This window comes from Triturus cristatus, chromosome 4_1, assembly GCF_964204655.1.
Source record: "Triturus cristatus chromosome 4_1, aTriCri1.1, whole genome shotgun sequence".
NCBI lineage: Eukaryota > Metazoa > Chordata > Amphibia > Caudata > Salamandridae > Triturus > Triturus cristatus.
The window spans coordinates 502,727,430-502,750,163 of NC_140585.1; the positions used below are offsets into that span (position 1 = coordinate 502,727,430).

The 22,734-nt window shown below is 42.4% G+C and overlaps 1 protein-coding gene across 11 annotated transcripts in view; it reads right to left on the bottom strand.

Annotated features, from left to right (window-relative positions):
- C2CD5 (C2 calcium dependent domain containing 5) overlaps positions 1 to 22,734 on the bottom strand; it is an 875,314-nt gene that overhangs the window by 210,508 nt on the left and 642,072 nt on the right. For 7 of the 11 annotated variants that reach the window (XM_085652748.1, XM_085652746.1, XM_085652743.1 and 4 more), the window contains one exon: positions 10,462 to 10,548. The exons of the other annotated variants lie outside the window; for them this stretch is intronic. In XM_085652748.1, the coding sequence (XP_085508874.1) occupies positions 10,462 to 10,548 (87 nt within the window). The remainder of the gene's footprint in view (positions 1 to 10,461; positions 10,549 to 22,734) is intronic. 11 annotated transcript variants of the gene reach the window in all.

Sequence of the window (22,734 nt, forward strand, 5' to 3'; positions counted from 1 at the left end):
TAGACAGACACCCAAAATAACGTGTTCTATGGACCATGGTCCCTTGCAATACAAGGCATTTAGTTCACAACAATAACATCACGGGCAGCAATTAGCCTTCCACCGACTAGCGGGGACTCATGGTCATCTTGTGTGCCCTATGTGGCATAGTCTAAGCAAAAACGTTCTCCCAAAAATACCCTGCATTTGCAGGGCTGTCATGTCCCAACAATGGCATCTCAGGGCGTGAACAATCAGTAAGATTGCCATAAGTCCCCTTTTTATTGGTTGGCCAGAACGTACTCTATGGGAAAAACGACTTTTCCCATGAGCACTCTGGAGTCACAGGGCTCTCACTTCCTGAACACACCCCACTAGGCGCACGGCCGCTGTGCAAGTATTGTGGAAGGCGGTGAACAACTCAAAAAGACGGCAATCGCTCCAGCCACCAACACCAGTGGTCCGGAGTGGTTAAAAGTGGGTAACCCAGTGTGGTTGGTGTACCTCTTGAAAAGTGGGATAACACGGGTTCCATTACTTCTGTTAAGCCCACGCAGTCACCACTTGGGAAAGGGACTGAGGCAGTGAAATGGTGTCAGCACTGCCGGGCGACTTGAAAACCGTAGGATCCGGGCAAATCCGCACTCACAGCTTCAGAAATGGGTCTGTAATCATTGGCTTAACCCAGCCCGAACTGTATGTGTGCAATGAGTGTATGTGAGCGGCAACAACATTATGCAGGAGTGCATCCTCGCACAAAGCGATACACCATCTTTTCTGCTTCGTGTTTTACACACACTTGTTGGGCATGCAGTGTGTTGAGCGTGAGAGTGAGCGCATATTGCTTAAACAAGATAGTGCTTATTTCCTGCTATCCATGACAGATAGGTACGATATACGACATAGCATGACTGAAAACAATGCCCTGTGTGAATGTTCAGAGGATAATGCACAAAGTGATTACATGAAACTCTTGTGCGCCTGATGGGACGGTGACCGCCATATACTACCCATTTTGGCTAGATATGCACACATTGATTGGTGATAGCATGGCCCCTTGTGATAGGGTGCAGCGTGGTTATATACCAAATATTTTCTCTCATTACTTGTGGTGTGCCCCTCAAGCAAAGTACTAACTTTTAGTCACCCCTAGGCCGCAGTAGATGTACAATGTGAACCAGTTTTCCTACATTAGGTAGGACAACCTACTTTACCGCGACTAACATTTGTCAACTTGTGATTAGTGTGCGACTACAAAGGACATCATTCCTCCCTTAACCATAAAGTCGGTGTGCCCTATAGTTTAGGAAAAGAAATAGTCTTGTTATTATTATAATAATTGGTTTATTTGAGATTGTTTAAGTCACATGTCAAAGTCGCATCGGATCTCTCCAGGGTTCCCATGCCCTTCCACTTTTCATGTGGGTCATTTTGTAGTGATGTGCAGTAAAAATGCACTTGCATGCCCACATTTAAATGAAAACATCTGCTGATGTAGTAAAGTATCTCTCTCTCTCCTTAATAAACTATTTTTTAATAAGTTGTATTTTTTTTATTAATCTTCTCCTAATAGGGTAATGGATTAAACTAGATCCAGTATCGGGGAGGATTCACCTGGAATAAAGGTAGCTTACAAATTTTAGTAGCATTTGGTTAAGAGACTATTAGAGTCACCGAAGCAAGTTGAAGGGATCCACAAGCCCTGAAAATTGCCCCAGACCTGGCTATTATCAATTGATCAGAAACATGTTGGCAGATGAGACTGGTCTGAGCCATAGTCCTCAGCATACCCGCTCCTGATTGTTTTTAGATATACCGGTGACTAACCAATAAAGGTAAAATACCAAGGAACATCGAGGTATGTTTAGCAAAGTCTGGATTATTCAAGAACTTTTAGCAAAGTCTGGATTATTCAAGAACTCCCTTCTTCCTTTAAAGTCTTTGAGGAAGTGGAGTCCGCCCTGGTGGCACTGAGCACCAGTTACATTCCAAAATGGCACATTCCTTTCTATCGCTGATCCTGCTTTAATTAAGGTATTTTTTTACGCCTTCATTGTTGCTTCCTCCCGCCCCATTTCTGTTGTTACTTCCCATCTCCTCATCCCCTCCTACTTCCCTGCTTAACCCGTACCCCCACTACCTTTATCATCGCTGTTCCTTTTATTTATTTTTGCACAATCCAATGGTATTGGAGCGATTGTTCTGTCCTCTGTCTTGCCATAGTCTCCTTTATACACCTATGCACATACCACTAAAACACATGAAGGTGTGCATAAAGAGATGCATTTCTTAAACAGTTGTTGAAACATTAACAACACTTATTTATTTTTTGAATGATCAGGTGGCATTGGAGCACACTCTCCGTTCTCCGTCTTGCGATAGAGCGGACATGAGCCAATAGTATTAGAGCACTTTAAGCACTCACCAGTTACATTACACACTGAAACATTCACTGTTTTACGCAGGAGGAAGCGGAAGTTATTTGCCTAGAATCACAAACTGTTCGGTCGACCCAGAGATTTGAACCTGGTTCCCCTGTTGGCAGCTCTGGCCATTATACCACATTCTTGCTTCACTACAAAGCTCCTCAACTGTTTCTCACTATCACTTCCACATTTGTTCAGCAAGACCCCATCAACACTGAGTAAGAACCAAACAAGGTTCAATAAATAATCACAAATTCCAAACCCAGGACTGGATCAACTGTGAGACTATATACGTGGTGTACAATATAATCTGTCCATGAGGAAAAAAACTATATTGGCAGCACAATAAGACCCCTCAAACACAGGATACAATAGCACTTCCGCAAAAGTAGACTTGAAATTACCACTGGTTAATCACTTTATAAAATTCAACCACCAGAGAGAACTTTTTCCTTCCATGCGATTGAAAAACTGAACAGAAACCCGAAGGGTGGAGATTTGGAAAATTATCTATGGAAACGGAAAGTAACATAATTCTAAGATGTAATACAGTTAAAAAAGGGTCTCAACGAAGATGCTGAACTTCCCAACTGGCTCATGTAAAGTAATTTTAAACAAACGAACATCCAGAATTTCAACCAGGAATAACCGGAATAAAACACTGGCCAACTCATAATGAAATCAGCCACTCAGAGTGAACTCTCAACAAAGAATTTTCTGATGTGAAGTACTGTACAGTATTTGAACCTTTTCTAGACTTTGACCAGATGGGTCAGAATAAACGAAAGACAATTACTGAAATTTGTTGTGATTTATAATCCTTATTGTCATATCTCATGTAAGAACTAACAATTCTGTCTCTTAAATCAGATTAAGACTTTCAGTCAAACGGAGGGGGGGGGGGGGGGTAGGAGCAATTTGAGGTCCAGGCACATTCTCCCATCCAGAAGTATACATGAAAAAGGAGTGCGACTGTTACAATAGAGATAAGAAAAAGTTGCGGTTAAAATGTGGCTCTTTGGCAGAGAACTTCACTTTTTTGCCATTATGATGAGTGAGGGAATGCGGAGGTAGGGTAGTATGTATACTGAGAGGTGTTTTAAAACTATCTAAAGAGTACCATTTGGTTTAAATTAGTGGTCCCCTTGGCAGGGCTAAACAGAAGAGTGTGAGTGTTGTAAGTGGGATATTATGAACCGTGACAAAATCACATTGTGTCTATTAGGGTCAACATGTTTCACGCCTAAGTGGCCGAGAAGGGAACCATGGCGTTTCTTCAGGACCGAAAAATTTAATAACCCTACCCTACAATTAAGAGGGATATGTGGCTGGGTTTAGAGGTAGCTGAGGTTCACTTAACCAGCATGTAGTATCCCTAACTAGATTTCGATTCTGCGAGTACTCCTTGAGAAATATAGAAAGTCCCCATAGTCATGATTATTGTGTTATCAAATGGACTAAAACCATGCTTGGAGCACAGCGTAGCTCCTTAGTGAAGAGTGAATAAAATACACTACAAATCAGGCGAGTGAACTAGTCGTGGTAATAGGCAACATCACTGCAAGACGGAAACATATCAATTTTGGCAACCATACACCCACACAGTATTATATCTCAGCTTAGGGTAGGGAAAGTATCTTACCCTGCTGGTATTTGGTAAATACACCTTAGATCAGGGCAGAGAACCGCATCTTAACTGCGGCTCAATCTGCAAATATAAATCAATTGGAGTTGTTAAACAAGCATTTGCAATGCAATCGGTCTCGCCTTTGGGAACTTATATGTATTTAGCTATGCAGCACATTAGCCTGGGTGGCAGTTGAACAAGCAGAAAGCATTTCTGTTATTTTACTGACCTCTACTGGTCGTTTTCTATCGAGACAGTTAATTAGAGGCAGCTAAACAGAAAAAAAAGTCCCTAAGCGGAAGCAGACAAGTCCTAGGGCTGATCTCCAGAGCCCACAAAGTACATACACATATAAGTATATACTAAAGTATATACAAGAGGTCTCGAATGCTCGACCTAAAAAGTAGAATGCACTGCAGCCTGGCCCTTCCGACTTAGTGGTAACAAGTTAGGTATATTGAGTAGATGTACTATGCCTTCACCATATATCAGAAAATGGAAAACACCCCACATCTGTGTCCTCAGCACACATTCGCATCACCAGCAACAGCAGATATTTTGCCAGCATTCTTTGCCTCCATTAGGCTTATAGACTGCGCCTGAACAAGAGATTCCCCCAAAGTCCGCAGAATGAAGAGTGCGTACTCCTAGCGAATAATGCAGAGATCGCAGCACGACAGGCCTCTCACTAGAGGCCCAAAACTCAGTATTGACAAACTCATCAAGTGAGGTCTAGACCATGTTCGGCACCGAGCTACAGCCAGACCTCCTCCATTCCTTCTTCTGCCGAACAGGCACGGGTAGCAGAACCTCTTCAGCTTCAGAGGCCATGCTGCATAGGAAAGGATGAGCTGGAGAGGTGTTTTTCAAATAGAAAACTGCAGACCTAGCTGTCCCTTACCTCAATGCTTTGAAGTGCGGCACAGGAACCTGCTGACACCGGTGATAATGCATGCTAAAAAGAAAGCTAACACTTGAACTATTAATCTATGCTAGTACCTTACTGATCAGCCTTTGGAAGACTGGCCCCGTAGTAACCGTAGGCACAAAACACAGACCTATTCACAATTCTTCAGGGATACTCTCGTTTTCAGAAGGGACATGCGTTACAAGAACATTGTTTTTTTTTCAATTTAATTGGTCATGTGAGGCTGTAACCTTACACCCCCAACTCATCAAACCCGCATTGACTTCTGTTTTAAGTCGACCTCTACAAACCCCGTATAAGTAAACAACACAAATGTACTCTTCCTCCAATTATATTACCAAAATTAGCATGCCCGACATGCAAAGATCGCTACGGCATCGTAGTTTCTTTCCAATGATCAAGAGGGGTAGCAAATATAGTTTCCCATTTCTCCCATAAAACATAAAGGCCGCACTCTCCCCAATAAAGTCAATGATCAGTCTCGAACAGTTTCACAGCTGGGAAAATTTATCAGGGACGACAACACCACTGTTGGGGAAATCTAGGGGCAGCCTGCCTTCTCTCTCATCCTCAACCGACCACCCCCCTGCCCTCCCCCTCCCCCAGAAACACAAGGCCTGTAAAGCTTACGTCTCCTCCTTCCCCGCCAGAGGCACTCTGTACCTGGCCGCCCCATTCCAAGAGCTCCGGCTGCACTCTCAATCGAGCCCGAGGCTTCGACAGGCCTAGGCCGCGTTCTATCACACAGAGGAGATTCCGGTCGTAGGAACTGGGGACATTATGGTGCACAGAGTACACGGATGCCGCCACATCACCCCCAGCTCTACCACCCCTCCAGCGCATTACCTGTTGCTGTGTTCATTCTTCCCTCGGGTGTCGGCGGGTGGGTCTGACTCAGATGACCCCTCGCAGTGGGCCTCTCACGTTTCGTGATCACGTGCCCACCCCTTTGGCCACCGGGGCGCTTCTGCGAATCTAATCTTCGCCAACAGCCCCCAGGCCCTGGAAAGCGTGGAGAATTGTCAGGGACCGGCCATTCAATTCCTGCAATAGAGCAAGAAGGCAAGAGGGGGAGAAGGAGGGTGAGGGGGCATGCATGCATTACACTGCGCAGCCTCCCGGGGGTGGGAGGCAGATTTAACCCTCTGCGCACCGACAGCTCAGGGTCTGAGTTAGAACCAGATTTGAAACCGCCGTACAGCACGGTAGCCAGAAAATACATGAAATCCCCACCCCCTTTTGACTTGGACCCATACGTGTAATGGCACCCATCACGAAGGCTCCCTCGGAGAGCACGTCAGGAGCCACGAACGAGTGTGCGGGAATGGCATGGCAGAGGGGGTGGAGTCTCGCCACACCTGGCTGAGCTAAGGCACGGTCGGCTTTCACTTTCATCCTTCGCAAAGCTTTCTTGTCTTTATGGGGCCATATGTTTGAAACACATGGCCCCATAAAGATGAGAAAAGCTTTTCCCACAGACATAAAGCAACCGAGCCAATCCAACTGGGACGGCTCTAAAAGAGAAAAGTGTACGTCACTAGACGCTCTTTTCCAATGGCTGGGCACCGTTTAGCATAAACGGTGACACCAGCCAATGGAAATGAGGGGCGGGGCTTAAAGCCCACTAGAGAAATCTACCCTAACTCATGAAATCTCGCCAGCGAGACTGCGCATGTCTGCGCAGTCTACGCCAAGCGAGACCTAAAAAGCAAGTACACGAACCAGGGGAGGGCATGCTGTTAGGATCATAGCACTTACATGGTCCCATGTGGATTTGCATTATTGACCTACACCTCTCTGCCTGTCTGGAGGTAGTGTGCAGGGCGGAGGAGAGCTGTTTTACATCTGCCATGAATAGTTCTCAGGGGTGCTCTGTTAGCAAGTACACATCCGTGTGAAAGATCGCAGGAGGTAAACACTGATCAGTGTGGCCAACTTGGCCAGGTCTTTTGTTGTGTGAGGCGTACGCTGTTGTTTACAAATAAAATGAAAAAATACTGGGCCGAGTCACTGGCGAAATCAGGGGGGCACCATGTACTCTGAATAGTGGTGGTGTCCCTGCAGCGATCGTCATGGTGTGGTTAAACTGGTTCTCCATGCCTCCCCTCTCTCTCAGGCTCCTTCTCATGACGCTACATAAGCCTGGGAAAAGCACCCAGTTTGTTAACATGGAACTAGTAGCTTAGACAACGGTATCTTGATAGTGTGCTGTCTCTGGTATCTCTGGCACTGATCAGCGTTTACCTCCCACAAGCTTTCTACTGTTCAAATCACTGAAAACAGAGCTATGATGCAGAGAGTGCAGGCCATGTCATAGCACCTTTTTGTGTTAGGAGGGGCAGGACAATTAACACAACATGGGGGTGAAAAGACTTGGCGTTAGCTCAACATCCTTTGATTCTGACCTTTCAGCGACTTTCAGCCATGATGAACAGCAGATATGCTGCTAGAGAACATGGCTAAAAGGCATTCACATTGACAAGGCCAATAGCTTGGGCATTGCCAAGACCTATTGGCTTTACCAATGCTTGTTAAATAATATTGGTTATCTTGTATTTAACCAATTTGCCAGAAGATGGTAGTGTTAATCAATTTAGAAGCATTTTGTCTCCTTTAATTGTGTATATGTGCGTATGTGTGTTTATAGATTTTTTTAATGTTGTAATGTTTATTATTTTACCAGGGAGATCCACAGAACACACTTTAAAAACACAAAATAATTTCTGCTTTCCTTTCCCATCATCTATTTTATTTGCTTTTCCCTCCTGCCCTATTTATTTACCATCTCGACTGTTTTCACTCCACAAATGTATATTTACACTTTATTGTCACAAGATTTGTGTATCGTGAGGTAATGTAACAGAAAAGAACATGCAGCTCTAAGATAAGTTAGCATGCAGCGCGCATTAATACTGTGCAGTCTACAGTGTTTGTCCGGTGTGGCCCTATAGACAGAAAAGTAAGAAGAGATGGGTTTTTAGCTTCGTCTTAAGTTATCTTCATAATGTAAAGGAGGAACAGATGCCCTAAGGAGGAGCATTTGAACGCATCGGAGGTATTAGAAAGTTGTGCAAGGACCCTAAACCCGTTCCTGTTAGACAGGTAGATATTTACCCTGAACGTGAGATGCCAGCCCAAGTCTGCATTTCAAAATAGTGCAAAGAACCTTCAATCTAATACTGCCTATTACTGACAGCCAATGAAGGCGCTCCGTGGTATCCAATTAAATCATTGTGAGCATCATGGCGCTGGTAAATCTCATGTTGGGTAAGCCCATAAAGTAGGCACTGATCCCCACAACCTAGGATGATAGAAAGATTAAAGACATCCCCCCTATTGTTATAAGATGCAAAACAAGGTACCAGATGCTTCTGCTAACTGGAATGGCTTGCGATTCCATGACAAGCGTGTTACCAATAATAGCTCACTATGTTGGTCTGAAATCTTTACTTAGACTCGTGAGCTAATGGGTATATAATCGGCCTTTCAGAGACTTCAAGCAGTTCAGCACACGGAGGGCTGATAAAGGCTACATTAAGCAGTCCAAGGACAGGAAGTCCCTGCTCCCGTTATGGCAAAACCTGTGAGGGTTACTACTGTTAGAGAAGGAGCCGGCAGTTACATCCAAAGGGAAGAATGTATGTCTTTGGGCCTATGTAGTTTTGGAGTAACCAATAATTGACTAAAAAATGGCACACTACACATGAACGCAGAGGCAATTGAAACGGAGTCCTCTACTAAATCGTTGATCCTAATTCTGGTAGGGGGAGAGGGCTGGAAACTGGCACCTACGATACAAGAAGTTGTAGAAGTTCTAATAACAAAGGGCAATAAGCATACGCCTGAGTTACAAAGATTTAGGGTGTGGCAACACAGGCCCATTTGATAAGGCCAGAACCTGGCAATCGTTATGGGGAGGATTCTATCTCAATCGTGTAACTCCTCTGACAAACTAAAGCTAAGAAGTACAAAACCCAAAATGAGAGCTCGAGTCAACACATTTTTGTAAGCTCTTCTGTGAGATCTACGACTCCCTAGCAGCCTGGTCATAGGATAGAAAGGCTCGGTGAGTTTGATCATCATGGGTGAACAAAACTCTAGGGACATATGCCTGACAGAGATAGCTGAGGACAGGCTCAGTACAGTGTCCCACAATGACAGGACTAAATAATTCTTGGGCATCCATGTTTCATTGCATAATTCCATCCTGTCTCTTATGAGATGTGCTTGAGGGAGGGGGTGGGGTACAGTTAACTCTCAGAGAAGAGCAACGCCTCACAAAAGGCATCAACTTAAACCTAAACCCTTTCCTCCCACTTGCCTCCCTGGGCTTCTGGTGCATGCTGTGAGTCGAATGATTGGAAGGGGTTTTGTGGAACAAGGCAAAACAGAACATGACCAGATTGGGATTAAATCAGACCAACCCTGATCAGCCATAGGAAAAAAAGAAGTATTAAGAAGGCAAAAGGACCCAAAAGGGAGCTGCTTAGAATAATGTGTGGAATTTTGACGATACCTCATTAGTGGTAGAAATTCCCTTTCTAGAGGTATCGCTGCTGATCCCAATAAATGAAACCCCCACCGAATACCATCTGGAAAAATAAATTGGAAAGTACTATGAAATCCTTCAATATGGAACAGGAGATGGACTATGAGACTATATGTCCAGGCGGCACTATGCATTTCCTTTTTACACATGAGTCAAACTCATAGGCGACGCAACCTCAGTGTACAGTCCCTCTTGCCCACAGATAGTTTCTATGATTTGAGGACAAATCTTGAGCTCTCCTGGGGGAGTTTCCTTCACCTCTCCTCTGTTAGAAATGTATCTCCGGGAACTCAGTGGTACCCTTGATGTACAGCTGGCAAGAAGTGAGGGGAGACCTAATACATGGCTAGAAGGACTGGAGCCTTAAAGCTGTTCAATGAAAGCCAACATGATTGATGTGATTTCAAGCAAACCACAGGCTACCTGAAGAAAAAGATATGTTTTTTAAAAATGATCTTAATGGGAAACAAAAAGTGTTGCAGAACAAAGCAAATGTAATGCCAAACGCTAAGGGAAAAAAATAGATACAAAGGCGAAAGGTAGCCCAACAAATATATTGGGTGACACTTAAATGTGGGAAAATACACTCAGAATATTGGAAGCTGAGAAGGATCTTGGTAATAAGACTATTACATCGGAGTGATCTATAGGCATATTGACTGCAACAGCTTAGAAAAACACTTTCCGTTCCTCTTATAACTTTCTTTCAAGTCCGACCGGTTGGTAATAGGAAGGGGCCTAATAAAAGAGTCGATGGTCGATATCAAAAATGTTTTTAGCATTAGTCTATCATGGGAAATAGAGCCACACTAGGATGGAATGTTAAACGTAATTGAAACAATCAAGGCCAAATCTGGGCTACACAAGCTGGGTAAAATACAACTGGAAACAATATATGTTTATCCTAATACATTAGGCAAATATTTAGGAGGTTAAATACCCGAAGACAAACCTTTGGAAGGTGAGAAAGGAACAGACGAAGGGGTATCAGAAAAAAGCTCCATTGGAAACTGTAGTTGTTCTTCGTTTTCTGCAGAACCTTGAAAAACACACAGAAAGGTTATTAATTCTGCAGGCACAGTGCACATCGATACAGAGTGAAGGAACCAAATTTAGCATTACCATCAACATAGCTGTAGAGGCAATGAAGCGGTGACTCTAGCACCACATGTCCTAAACGCCCCCTTTTCTTCAGACATTTAAGGTGTAGCCCCCTTTTCTTCAGACATTTAAGATGTTCAACTAGCAGAGACCAGATCCCTTTTTAGGTCTCACCCACATCAGTATTAGCTGTAAGTTTGAGATCTCAGATTACCAATATTTTAAACACATTGCACCTTCAAGAAGTAAGTTAGTCAGTTTTGTGCCAGCCTCTTTTAGGAACCGTGGAATACTTTGAGTCCTCCAAGAACTTTTTTTGAAATTGGTTATTTACCTCTGAACAATATTGGTCTTTATACAACGTACTGTTTCTAGACCCATTGTACTTGAGAAAAGGGTGTGCGTTATTAACTGATTTGTTTTTGATAATTGTACGGACTAGTTGTTTCTTCAACTTGCCAACAACACTTCTAGGTAGTAAGTGTTTACAGTTACATCAGCAGCCCGATATACTTACATGTGCAAATTTGAATACGCCACTTACTGGTTTTTGTGTGACAGGACACTTATAGTTGATGTGCGGTTGTTCACCCATTTTGGGAACACTACTACCTTGTCTGCAATTTAATTTTTAGTGGTTACCGGCACTCATTTTTTCTATAGGCGTTATCTGATCACTATTTCTGATCACTTCAGACTAAAGTAGAATTGTACATAGACAATATGGCAGGATTCAATGATGAAAGGGACAAGTTATTCAATGATATCTTCTCTGGACAGGGAGTTCAAATAGGTAGAACCTCTACAGTAGAGGCCAAACCACAGGGCCTCAAACAGCTATTTACGAAACTGGAGAGACTAAGAAAGGCTGAACACTTCAGATGGTGGGATCTCACTACATTAAAAAAGTATATAGAGATCAAACAAGTCCCGAGAGGGTTGAGAGTCATTATCTTTCCAACTTTCGAGGACTTAGATCTTTTACAAGAGTGGGAAAATCTCATCTCATCTTCATCATTTGGCATGATGGATCTCTTGATCCGCCATGCAGAAAGAAAGAGAGCCAAACTATTGGAGGAGGATGAGATTAAAAAACTTAACTTGGACGAGGCTACAGAAAAAAACTTTAAAATACTGAGAGAAGTACTAAGTGCCCACCAAACATATATCCGGGATAAGAAAATTCGCAAACTAAAAACGGATGAAAACGACTACAGGAATGGTCGTATTTTCACTTTTGCTAAGAAATTTGATGAACTCAGACGCAGAGCTGGGACAAAGGATCTGGACAGGAAAAGATCGGACATTGAGGTCATAACTAGCGAATCAGAGTTGTCTAGCGTTGCCAGCGATATCCGTGATACTAGAAATGATGGCATCTCCACTATAGGATCCAACAACATTGCTCCCGGTACATCTTCCTCTTTTTTATCAGAACTAGAGAGGTACAGATAGGGCACCAGATTGGGGGTCAACAATCCAAGAACGGCAGGAAGACAAGGACTAGGCGGGGGGGGGGGGGTGCAATAAATACAGAGGAAAGCTAAAGGATCACGAGATCGGTATCGCGTGTACAGAAGAAATGAGTGCCGGTAGGGATTCCCGGGATGCCGGCGTAACATTTTGTACTGCTAGTCCTGGTCTTGATTTAAATCATGATGTTTACATTATTAATCTTTCAAAACAATCATTAAATGATACAGAGTTGAATGTATTGAAAAAGGGACTTAGCTTCTGTCCAATGTCCAGGCCCAATTTTACTCAAATTCACATAGATTTGTTTAAATTTACACGTCGACTCAAATTGAAAAAGTTTTTTGACAATCAGAACAAATTGTGCTCTATTCCTATCTATACAACTGATATAATTGGGCAAACAATTCCGGACATCCGGAATTTACAGACGCTAATGTCGCTTGATGACAGTTTGGACATGGTCCCCAATATGGAAGAAATCATGCAGGACCTTAACATCACCATGAATTCACAAACGGATAGTGGGTTAAAAACTAAATCCTCCTTTATTCCAACCTTGTCTCCAGATAACATGATTGACTGTTTCTTCAAGGCAGTCACAACAGAATTGTATAAATTAGAGGACAAATTACATCGCTCCCCAGGCAGATTTCGAGATAATCTTACCAAAGAAGAAAGGACTGCTCTTCTCCAAATCAAAGGTTACTCACATGTTACGATCAGGGAAGCCAACAAAGGGGGTAACATTGTCCTTATGGACAACGATTTCTATCTAAGTGAAATATACTAAGATCATCCACAACACCATGAAAGAAGTCAACATCTTGATTAAAAAAACATTAAGATATTGGTTAAATGCTGGGCTTCTTTCTGACATTGAATTCAAATATTTGTTCAATGTGACACCTAGAACAGCGTACATCTATACCCTGCCAAAGATTCATAAAAACATCACAACGCCACCAGGTAGGCCAATTATCTCGGGTATAGGAGGACCTACTGAACATATATCTGAATACATAGACATTTACCTACAACCTATTGTACGGCAATTACCGGCATTTATTGAGGATACAAAAGATCTCCTTAATAAATTAGAACACTTCTCATTGGCTGATGATCTCACTCTTGTCACATTGGATGTCAATGCACTATACACCAGCATCCCATTGGACAAGGGCATGGAAGCACTAACATACTTTCTGTCCAAACGGGATGCTACTCTGTATGATCACACTAAAATGATATTGGAACTTAGCAAACTAACCCTAGAGAATAACTACTTTAAACATTTGAACACATGGTATAGACAACATTCAGGAGTCGCAATGGGGGCTAAATTTTCGCCCTCATTTGCGAATATCTACATGGGCTTTTATGAATTGCATCACATATGGAAATCATGTCCATCCCATTTGACCAATCACATTGTTTATTGGGGTCGCTTTATTGATGACATCCTACTCATATGGGGGGGTGACAGGAAAGATTTGCGTGACTTCATTTGCCATCTAAACACCAATGATTTCAATCTCGGCTTTACTTACAACTTCAGTAAGACTGAAATTGACTTTTTGGATGTCACACTCTATGTTGACAATGGCATCTTGGAGACAAAACTGTTCCGGAAAAACACTGCATGCAACTCTATTCTACATGCAAGTAGTGCTCACCCTGTCTCCCAAATTCGGGCCATTCCATTTGGGGAGATGGCGCGTCTGAGGAGGAATTGTAGTACAGAACAAAACTTTCAGAAGGAGCTGACTAGCCTGAAGGAGCGATTTACCATCAGAGGATATGACAAACTTACTCTTGATAAAGCACATACTAGAATAAATAGAACAAAACGATCTAATTTTCTCAAAACTAATAAGAAAACTAAGGACAACTCACCAACAAGACATATTGCGATGATTACGCAATTCCATACACACAGCAATGAAATGTATCGAACTCTTCAAAAGCATTGGCATCTTCTAAAGCTTGATCGTGACCTGAACCCATACCTCAGAAATAAACCCCACATTACATATGTGAGAGGTAGGACATTTAAAAACATCCTCAACCAAACATCACAGATTAAAACACAACCAAGCACCTGGTTACCTGCAAAACCAAATGGTTTCTTTAAATGCTCTATGTGCAATGTATGGCAATTTGCACAAGATAAGACCACAAGCTTTAGCTGCAATACTGGACGCGTATACAACATCAATAATTTTATCAATTGCAATACCAAATATGTTGTGTATTGTATTGTGTGCCAATGTAACATGATCTATATCGGTAGCACTATAAGACCATTAAAAGAACGTGTTCAAGAACACATCAGAGCAATCAAAAACAACAATGGCGATTACCCTTTGGCAGTACATTACAATGCCGTACATAGATCATCTGAGATATTGCATATTAAATTCCATGCTATTGACAAGATTATTGATGATCCCCGAGGAGGAAATAAAATCTTGGCTCTAAGAAAATTGGAATCTAAATGGCTAATCCGATTAAGATCTGTTGATCAGGGGCTTAATACTGATAGAGAATTGCACGTTTTCTTAAAAGATTGATTCCAATGTTATCTGATTTTTATATAATTACGATTTATGCTGTGATTGTGTAATAATAAGGTACGATTTCTTTAAAATGCTGAAAAATCGTTTTTTTGCTAACGTAATGTCGTCTATGTTCATAATACATCTGGTTGTCGACACATTATTTGGCATGTACAAGACACTGTTCTATTTGGAGATAAACCCCGATAAATCTAACAAGGGATGTTCACTGTGCTACATGTAATACAGTCAACATCCATTATATAATTTGCTATTTTGGTCTTGCATGGCTCTTCGATTAATCTTACCTGCCCTCCTTCCTTTTTCTTCATTTCTGTGGCCTTTGGTCTTTCCTCTCGTGCTCTGTTATAAAACACTAATGCATGCAATTACTGCTGGATTCGCGATACGAAGATCAGATGCGTCTTACACCAGTACGTGCTTCTTCACTGTTTTTTAACTTACCAATCCACTATATGGATATTTGTATACACGTCATATTATTGTTTACATTTACCTGTGACGTGCATATTTATTACTCGGAATTTTACAGACTAGGCTTTTGCCTTATGGGGGACTGGTACTTAAACTAATGTGAGTGTTCTGAATGTTTATTTGCGGACATTGCAAGATGGCGCCCGCGATTTGGATAACAGTCCTACTTTTATGTTCATATATTCCTTTCCGTGACGATCTATTCTCGCGATAGAGTTCAGCTATTTTTATGATGGCGGCCAGTCATTGCGTTTGGCACTTCCCAAGAGTATTACCAGGCGCGGGTTAATATACGTGCTACCCAAACACACGGTAAGAGGACGTTTGTTATGATACAGATACAAAACATTGCCTTGGTGATCCTAATAGTTTCACAATGTTTAAAACTAAATGACATATTTGCATAAGATCAGTAATAGGCGACTTATGTACGGCTCGTTTTCAAATAGTTTGCGTCTATTTTTATGTTTAAATGTAGTTTTAAGGAGGGGTGGTCTCTTTGCAGGATTGTTATTAACTGATCACACCTTATTTCGAGTGTGACTATTGATGCAAGATTGGATTTCATCTACAAGTTTCAAGAACACTGCTATTCAATTGTTTTGGGTGAGTTCCCATAATATCGTTGGTTCACGGAAAATGCTTTGAAATTTCACTGGCTTAGTTAAATAAGGAGCACCCGAGTAATAAAGTGTGCCGTGGATGTTGTTATAGTAGATGCTATTTCCACAAGGTGGACCTATGAGGAACTGGACATATGTAATAGGGTCTGTTCTCGAACAAATACTTTCATTCAGTCTGGAGGTGGTGTATGTACATTGCTCCCTTAGGTTATATTTTTCTGAGCGATTCCACATTATACATAAATCTGGTGAGGTTCAGGATAGGAATATTGGTGCAAATTGGGGCGTATATATTGCTGACTCTGACCAGTGATGATGAAATAGTGGATAATTTTGTTTATTTATATAGAGGAATGCCACGAAAAATCTTTTAGACATATGGTAAAATACAGATCCATGATGATACCATTCCTCCTCCAAATGTCTTTTATCCTTTTAGGACATTTAAATCGTGTTTATATAATTGTTTTTACAGAGTCATCTATGTACCTTTTTTACTAGAATTTATGTGACGCTTCCTTAGACATTATGGCGATGTCTAATTGATTTGACATCTCGTGATTCACGTCGTATTTTGGAGTTTGGAAGTAACAGCACCAATCTCTAGGTGGGTCCTAATTATATATTTTCGTCCTATTTATTTAGAACTCCACTTCACATGAGGTTTTTGCTGCATGTTGGCACTGCACGCTGATTCGTGACACCATACATTAACCAATTAGGCAATTTCATATATACTTTATCAACATTATAAGACTTATGGGATTGGTCTTTTTGTTGGATTCCCACCTCTCTACCATCATTTAACACTTCGGGGTCATCACACTTTTTGATTGTCTCTTCGGACTATCCCTCTCTTACTTTTTTCTTCTTCTTTTCCGCTTTTTCTGGGAGTCAATGCTTTGGGTGACAGGTCTGGTTCGTTGTATCTCGCGTTTTAATACTTCAACTACTGATTATCTTTCCCTTTTTTGAGTACTTGTGAGATCTTGTATTCCTAATTTCTCTAAAAAACTTTATTGGCAATGTTATGTAGTATTATTGGAGTTGTGTGTATAAATTTCAAATATTGTTTTCTATAAGTTTTATTACAGTATTTATGTACTTATTTCTATGTCCACAGCCTTGAGAAAGTCTTTGTGTATATCAAGCACGGACGAAACACGTGTTGGCTGCTTTGGATATTTGATGGCTATTTTGAATACTGAATATGGGTTTCAAAACCAATAAAAAGAACATTTGCTTGAAGCTGTGACGAGTACTTTGTCCCATCCAGTGGAATGGTGGAACCGTGGAATACTTTGAGTCCTCCAAGAACTGTTTTTGAAATTGGTTATTTACTTATGAACAATATTGGTCTTTATACAACGTACTGTTTCTAGACCCATTGTACTTGTGAAAAGGGTGTGCGTTATTAACTGATTTGTTTTTGACCAGCCTCTTTTAGTACTTGGCCCTCATGTGTTTTTCACAATTTACATAACTGCTTAGATGGGCTCTCAATGAAGCCCACGGCATTTAGAACATGGCTACAAATTCTCATTACATTGTTTTAAAAAGTGTCACACATACACTTATATGACTTTTCACGGTGGGAGCAGCAGTGAGAAGCTTGTCTGGAAGCAGAAATCACCATCATTAGGTCTCGCCTAGCATCGCAGCGCATGCGCTGTCGCTCTGCGAGATCTACTGTTATCGAGGAGATTTCGGAAGTGGAGTGGAAGCTCCGCCCATGCTTTTTATTGGCGCGCATGGCACTTTATGCTAAACGCTCGCTTTCTATTTAAAGTGAGGTTTGTTTGTTCCCTCCCTGTCTCCTTTTGCCCCTGCCCATCCCGACTGGATTGTTTGCTTGCGGCGTTATCCTGTCTTCATTTAGTCGGTACGCACTTTTTTTTAGGTACGCTATGCTATTTGAACTGGTCCTAGTTTTTGTTTGTTTTTGGAATGACTAGAAATGTATAAGTGCATTCTTTACCGATTAGTTAATTAACGCCAAAGAATACAACCTCAGAATAAAACAACACGAGAAACGAATATCTCACCCAGAAACGTGAAACTTTAATACTCGTGACAGACATCGGCAAAATTAAGGATCCCAAATTACTCCCAGTCATCAGACTCCAAATTCTAGTCCAGCCCTCCATTCGACAAACCCCTATGTCCAGCACATCCAGTGGATTCATTGAAGGTGAACAGTGACCCACTCCCAAGGGGTGACAAATGCATGCCCAGGGTTAGACCTCGGCGCCCCCGGTGACATGGAGTCACCCGGTAATTCTAAAACGTATCCTTGCTTATAGGGCCTAGCGCTACAACCGAGCTAGGGGTGCCGCTGGCTTGTTGCTTGATTAGTGTTTGCCCTCCCTGCACCCTGCCCTCTCACCCCCATTGCTGTTTGTTAAGAATTTACTCTAGTTTCAAATATTAGCTCACCTGAAGAAGAAACGTCTTAAACACGAGTTTAAAATCTCATTGATAAACTGAGTTAAGTTTGTACATACAATGGAAGCTGAAACGTAAGTAAAAACTCGAGAGACCCTCCATTCCTCTGAGGAGTGAAGGAGGAGAGGGGGTCAGTCAACTAGCGCTCAACCTGTGCATAAATACAGCGCAAAGATACGCGCTCACCTTCTTTGCAGGCGCCAGGGCACAGGAAGCACAGTGCTAGGAACCCCAGCACGACTGCTGTTCTCATACTGACGTAGTTTGCAGCTCTCCGATGCATGCTGCTGCCCAGACGTCACATTTTCGGGAGCGCTGATGCGGGCTCGAGCCGCGCTCTGTAGCCTTGAACGTACCCGGAGGACGTCCAGGCGGCTGCGGTTCTGTCACTGATCCGAGCGCCTGGAGGGAGGGACCCGGGCTATGACTCGCTGCATCAAGCATGACTTTCAGGCAGGAACCACTCCTGTCACTCCCCAGGGAGCGAAGTTTAGTTCTTAACCCGCTGGGTTTCCCGTCAGAGGCCAGCACGTGTTTTTAATGTTCAGACTGGTATAATGTTTCAAACATTGCGCCCGAATGCCTGTCCTCGATGTGCCTAACATTTCAACGTATCCCGTGTACTTAAATACAACGTTTCCGTGAATTCTCTTACGAAGCACATACCGCTCAGTAAATAAAAGTTGGTACCGCAGATTGGTGCAATAATAAACATTTGTGGTATCTTTTTACCAAGAACTGTCCACGTGTTTGGGTAGGGCCAGGGCCACTGCTGTTATGTGTCAATAAATGTGAAAGTTATGCGCAAGATAATGCCGCGTACATATATTATTCAATAATATGCAAATTCCGTGGTAAGTTGTATGGCAATATCTGTTTTGAAATTCTCCAGCTTATCCTACACTGTTGCAAATTTTATCCCAGAGCAGTCGAAAAACCCTTAAGTCTTAATAAGAAAAATACAATCATTTTATGAGATTCTAATGTTATTCCGCAACTATGAGTTTATCTCGGGAGAGGGGGGGCAAGGGGGTGGGGGGGTGTTGGGCAGAAACGATAATTGGACCGGTCCTTTCCTTTCTACGCCCAGACTAAAACACTTTGTGTAAAATGTATACATTGTTGTACTCGCAGAAAACTAATATATATATATATATATATATATATATATATATATATACACACACACACACACCCCAACCTTCTTGTCAAAAAAGTGCTTCTTTTTTTTTTCCACATCCCAGATATGTTTTTTAATTTTACTTTTATTTCAAGTTTCTCAGTGTTTATAGTATATTTATGTTCTGAATCAACCATCAAATTAGTAGTTTACACCACATCTTTAAGTACCATTGTAGGTCAGCTTTATGGAAAAAACAGCTTGGGCAAACAGGTTCGGAGCTACACTTTCCTTCAGACCAATTTCTCAGAAAATTTCAAGATTAATGAATGTAGTGTTTTTGTGCAAATGCGTAAAAAGTAATTGGTGATGACTTAACGTATTGTGTTAAGCCATGCACGCCAGAATTCCCATCAGCCAGTTTTTACCACAGTGTTCCTTGCTCACTACATTGAATAGCCAGGAGGAGGAAGAACAGGGCCAGACTGGCCTGCCGGGCAAGCGGGTAATCCATCGGTGGCTGGAGGCCGGTTTTGACCTTTGGAGGGCCAGTATCGGCCACCAGGAGGCACAGGGGCTGTCAGTCCTGGCCGAGGTTTCTTACTAAGTACCAGCAGAACACTTTCAGAGCCAAAGGTCAGGTCCATAAGCTATCCACCTGTGCAGCAAACACACACAGATAGTTCTTGTTGGCTCAGGCCTGTTCATTTTTGTGCAGCCTCCCTGCTGATAGTTAACAGGCCTCTGCTGCACCAACGGGCTCAGAGCACAGCCCGGGGCTTTCTTTCGGGTCTGATGGCTTAGTGGACTAATGCGTCTTCTGTAGGGGCCTGTGTTCAACCTCATGGTCAGTTTCAAATCCCGTTGAGTCAACTGAGCCTTTCATCCTTCTGGGGTTGATAAAATGTGTATCCTTATGGAACAATAAACATCTGTTATTCAGTGCTAAGATAACCTTGGTAGAATGCATGCTTTACAAATACACATGTTCTGTTTGCTTGAGCAGCACTTGTCTTTGCCCACCGGCTTGGCATGCTTAAGACATGTTTACCATATGCCCAGGCCTGCAAACAGTCACAGAATGCATAACGCCCCTGCCTTAATGTTTTAATTTGTCCCTCTTCTGATGCAGGGGCATCATATGGGGCCTGTCCGCTGGGTGTCTTTCTTGATAGGCCTGGCTGGATACCTTGTAGGGGGGCAGTGGTTTAGATACATTCGGACAAATTGAGATCAAAGTTGGAGTCTGCAGTTGTTGGTGACTGATGAGGCCTGCTTGCCTTCCTTATATGCCGTCTGTGTTGGGCTTGCGTTCCTTTCCATATGCACCGAAGGTGTTCGGCCTCCAGCTTGGAAGGCAAATAAGGTAAATAATTAAAGCTATACGAAATGCATTACACGTGCAGTTCTATGAACCTGGCCTATTCTAGTGGGGTGCTGGGACAATAGACAAAAAAAACCTCTCTACCAGATTGCCATTTTAGAGAGTGGTCTTATTCTAAAAATGCTTTCATTTATATCTAACATTTACTAGAAAGCATGTGGTAAAACAGAGAGTTTGTGGTTCCCCAAGATCTGAACCAACTCAGTCCAATAAACAACAAAACGTCCCAATAATGAGGAATCTGTGTGTACAGCTGATAGCTAAACTTTTGAAGGCAGGGCTGTAATACAGGGCCCCAGCAATCGCTTCGGTTCAGGGGACCTCCATCCCTTTAGGGTTCCTCCAACCCTTTGCGGTGGGCCCATTTCACCCTAGGCCAATATCTGTGATATAAGGGGGACTCAGGGACCTCTTTTCACATTGTGCGGGGGAGGGTGGGGGGGGGGGGGGGGGGGGAGATTCTACAGACCCAGATTCAACAGACCCATGTCCTGCTTATTCTATTCCACACGCCATATTTACATGTGAAGGCTGCTCTGCAACAGTATACAGATAAGGCAGGCGCTTCAGTGTAGCATGAGGAAACATACCCCCATCATGCATTTCTTTCCAGGAAATAAGCGCAGAGTCTCACAAAGTGCCAAGAGGCACCATATCAGCATGTCCTGGTGTTTTAGCCAACTGGACTCTGAATGCAGGCATTTTTCTGTCCATGTTTATGGATAGTGTTAAAAATAAAACTACAAATCCTAGAATGCAATGTACTATAGGCTGAAAGCTCAAACCCGAGTGAAGTTACAGACTTGGCACCTACAAATGTAGCGTAAATCACTCACTGTTGTCATGATTGACATCTTATTTTGTTCTCGAAGAATGCCTGTACATGCCTTGTTGGTGCCACTATGATTAGGTATTGAGGAGCAGAGCATGGTCATCATTTCTGTGCTTTAAAAATGATGGTATTTCAATATATAACTAAAAATGTGGTAGAAAATGGCCAATTTTCAAACATTTTCACAAATATTTCTGCAGAGAGACACCCCCAGGCCCCAGCTTACAGTGGCGGGCTGCTTTTGCTTCCCAGTCCGGCCCTGAATATGATGATGGCGGGGCAAAGAAAGTGACAAATGCTTATTTAAAATTTCTTCAGCATCAGTGCCCAAGAGGACGATGGTCCAGTCTCCACATACATAACTTAGAGCAGCAGTGATTTCCTACAGCCTAGAAACTAATGCCATAATGGTCCTTCCAGTTACTTGATGGAAGTGAACTGATGTATAGTTGAATGGAGCTTGCTTTTAGCTCGCCATACTTTAACTAGGAGATGCAGTGGGCACCTGCCAAAACAACAATTGTACCTTAGTAGAGAATTACATACAATACTCAAGGATTTTTTTTAACCTGAAAGCTGCCTCCAAAAAAATGTGCTGTCGAACAGTGCTTCCAGATATTGGTAGCTTGTGACTTATCATAAGCGCTTTCCTTTCAAGAATTAGCCTTAGATATGTATTGTCTGAAGCACAGAATTTTGAGTCTTGGTGAGGTTTACTTGGAGGTTGTTGGATGACTTGTAAAGGGCAAGAGGGTTCCAAGTCCCTGGCAAGCCAACTGTGGTTCACTCGAGTAGCAGGGCGTCCTCCTCATTGTCGACTGTCATTACACCGTGCCCACTTAGTGAAGGGAGATTGGTCCGAGCCAGTGCCAGATCGGTGTCCGGACCAGTTACAGAGATGTTGAACTAGAAAAGAGCAAACACGCAAACTGCAAAAAAAAAAGTAATATCTAGTGCGCGACATATCAAAGTTGATAAATACATTATTAAACAAGCATTTACAATGCAATAGGTCTTGCATTTTCAAGAGTTAGAGGTATTGCTGTTGTAAATGACAATGTATTTTACCCATGTGTTTTGGTTTGGAGTGTAGTGAATGTATGTGGTGTGGAGTGGAATTATGTGAGTTGTATTGGAATCGTTTGGGGTGGAATTGTGTGGTGCGGAGTATATTTGTGTAGTGGAATTATGTGG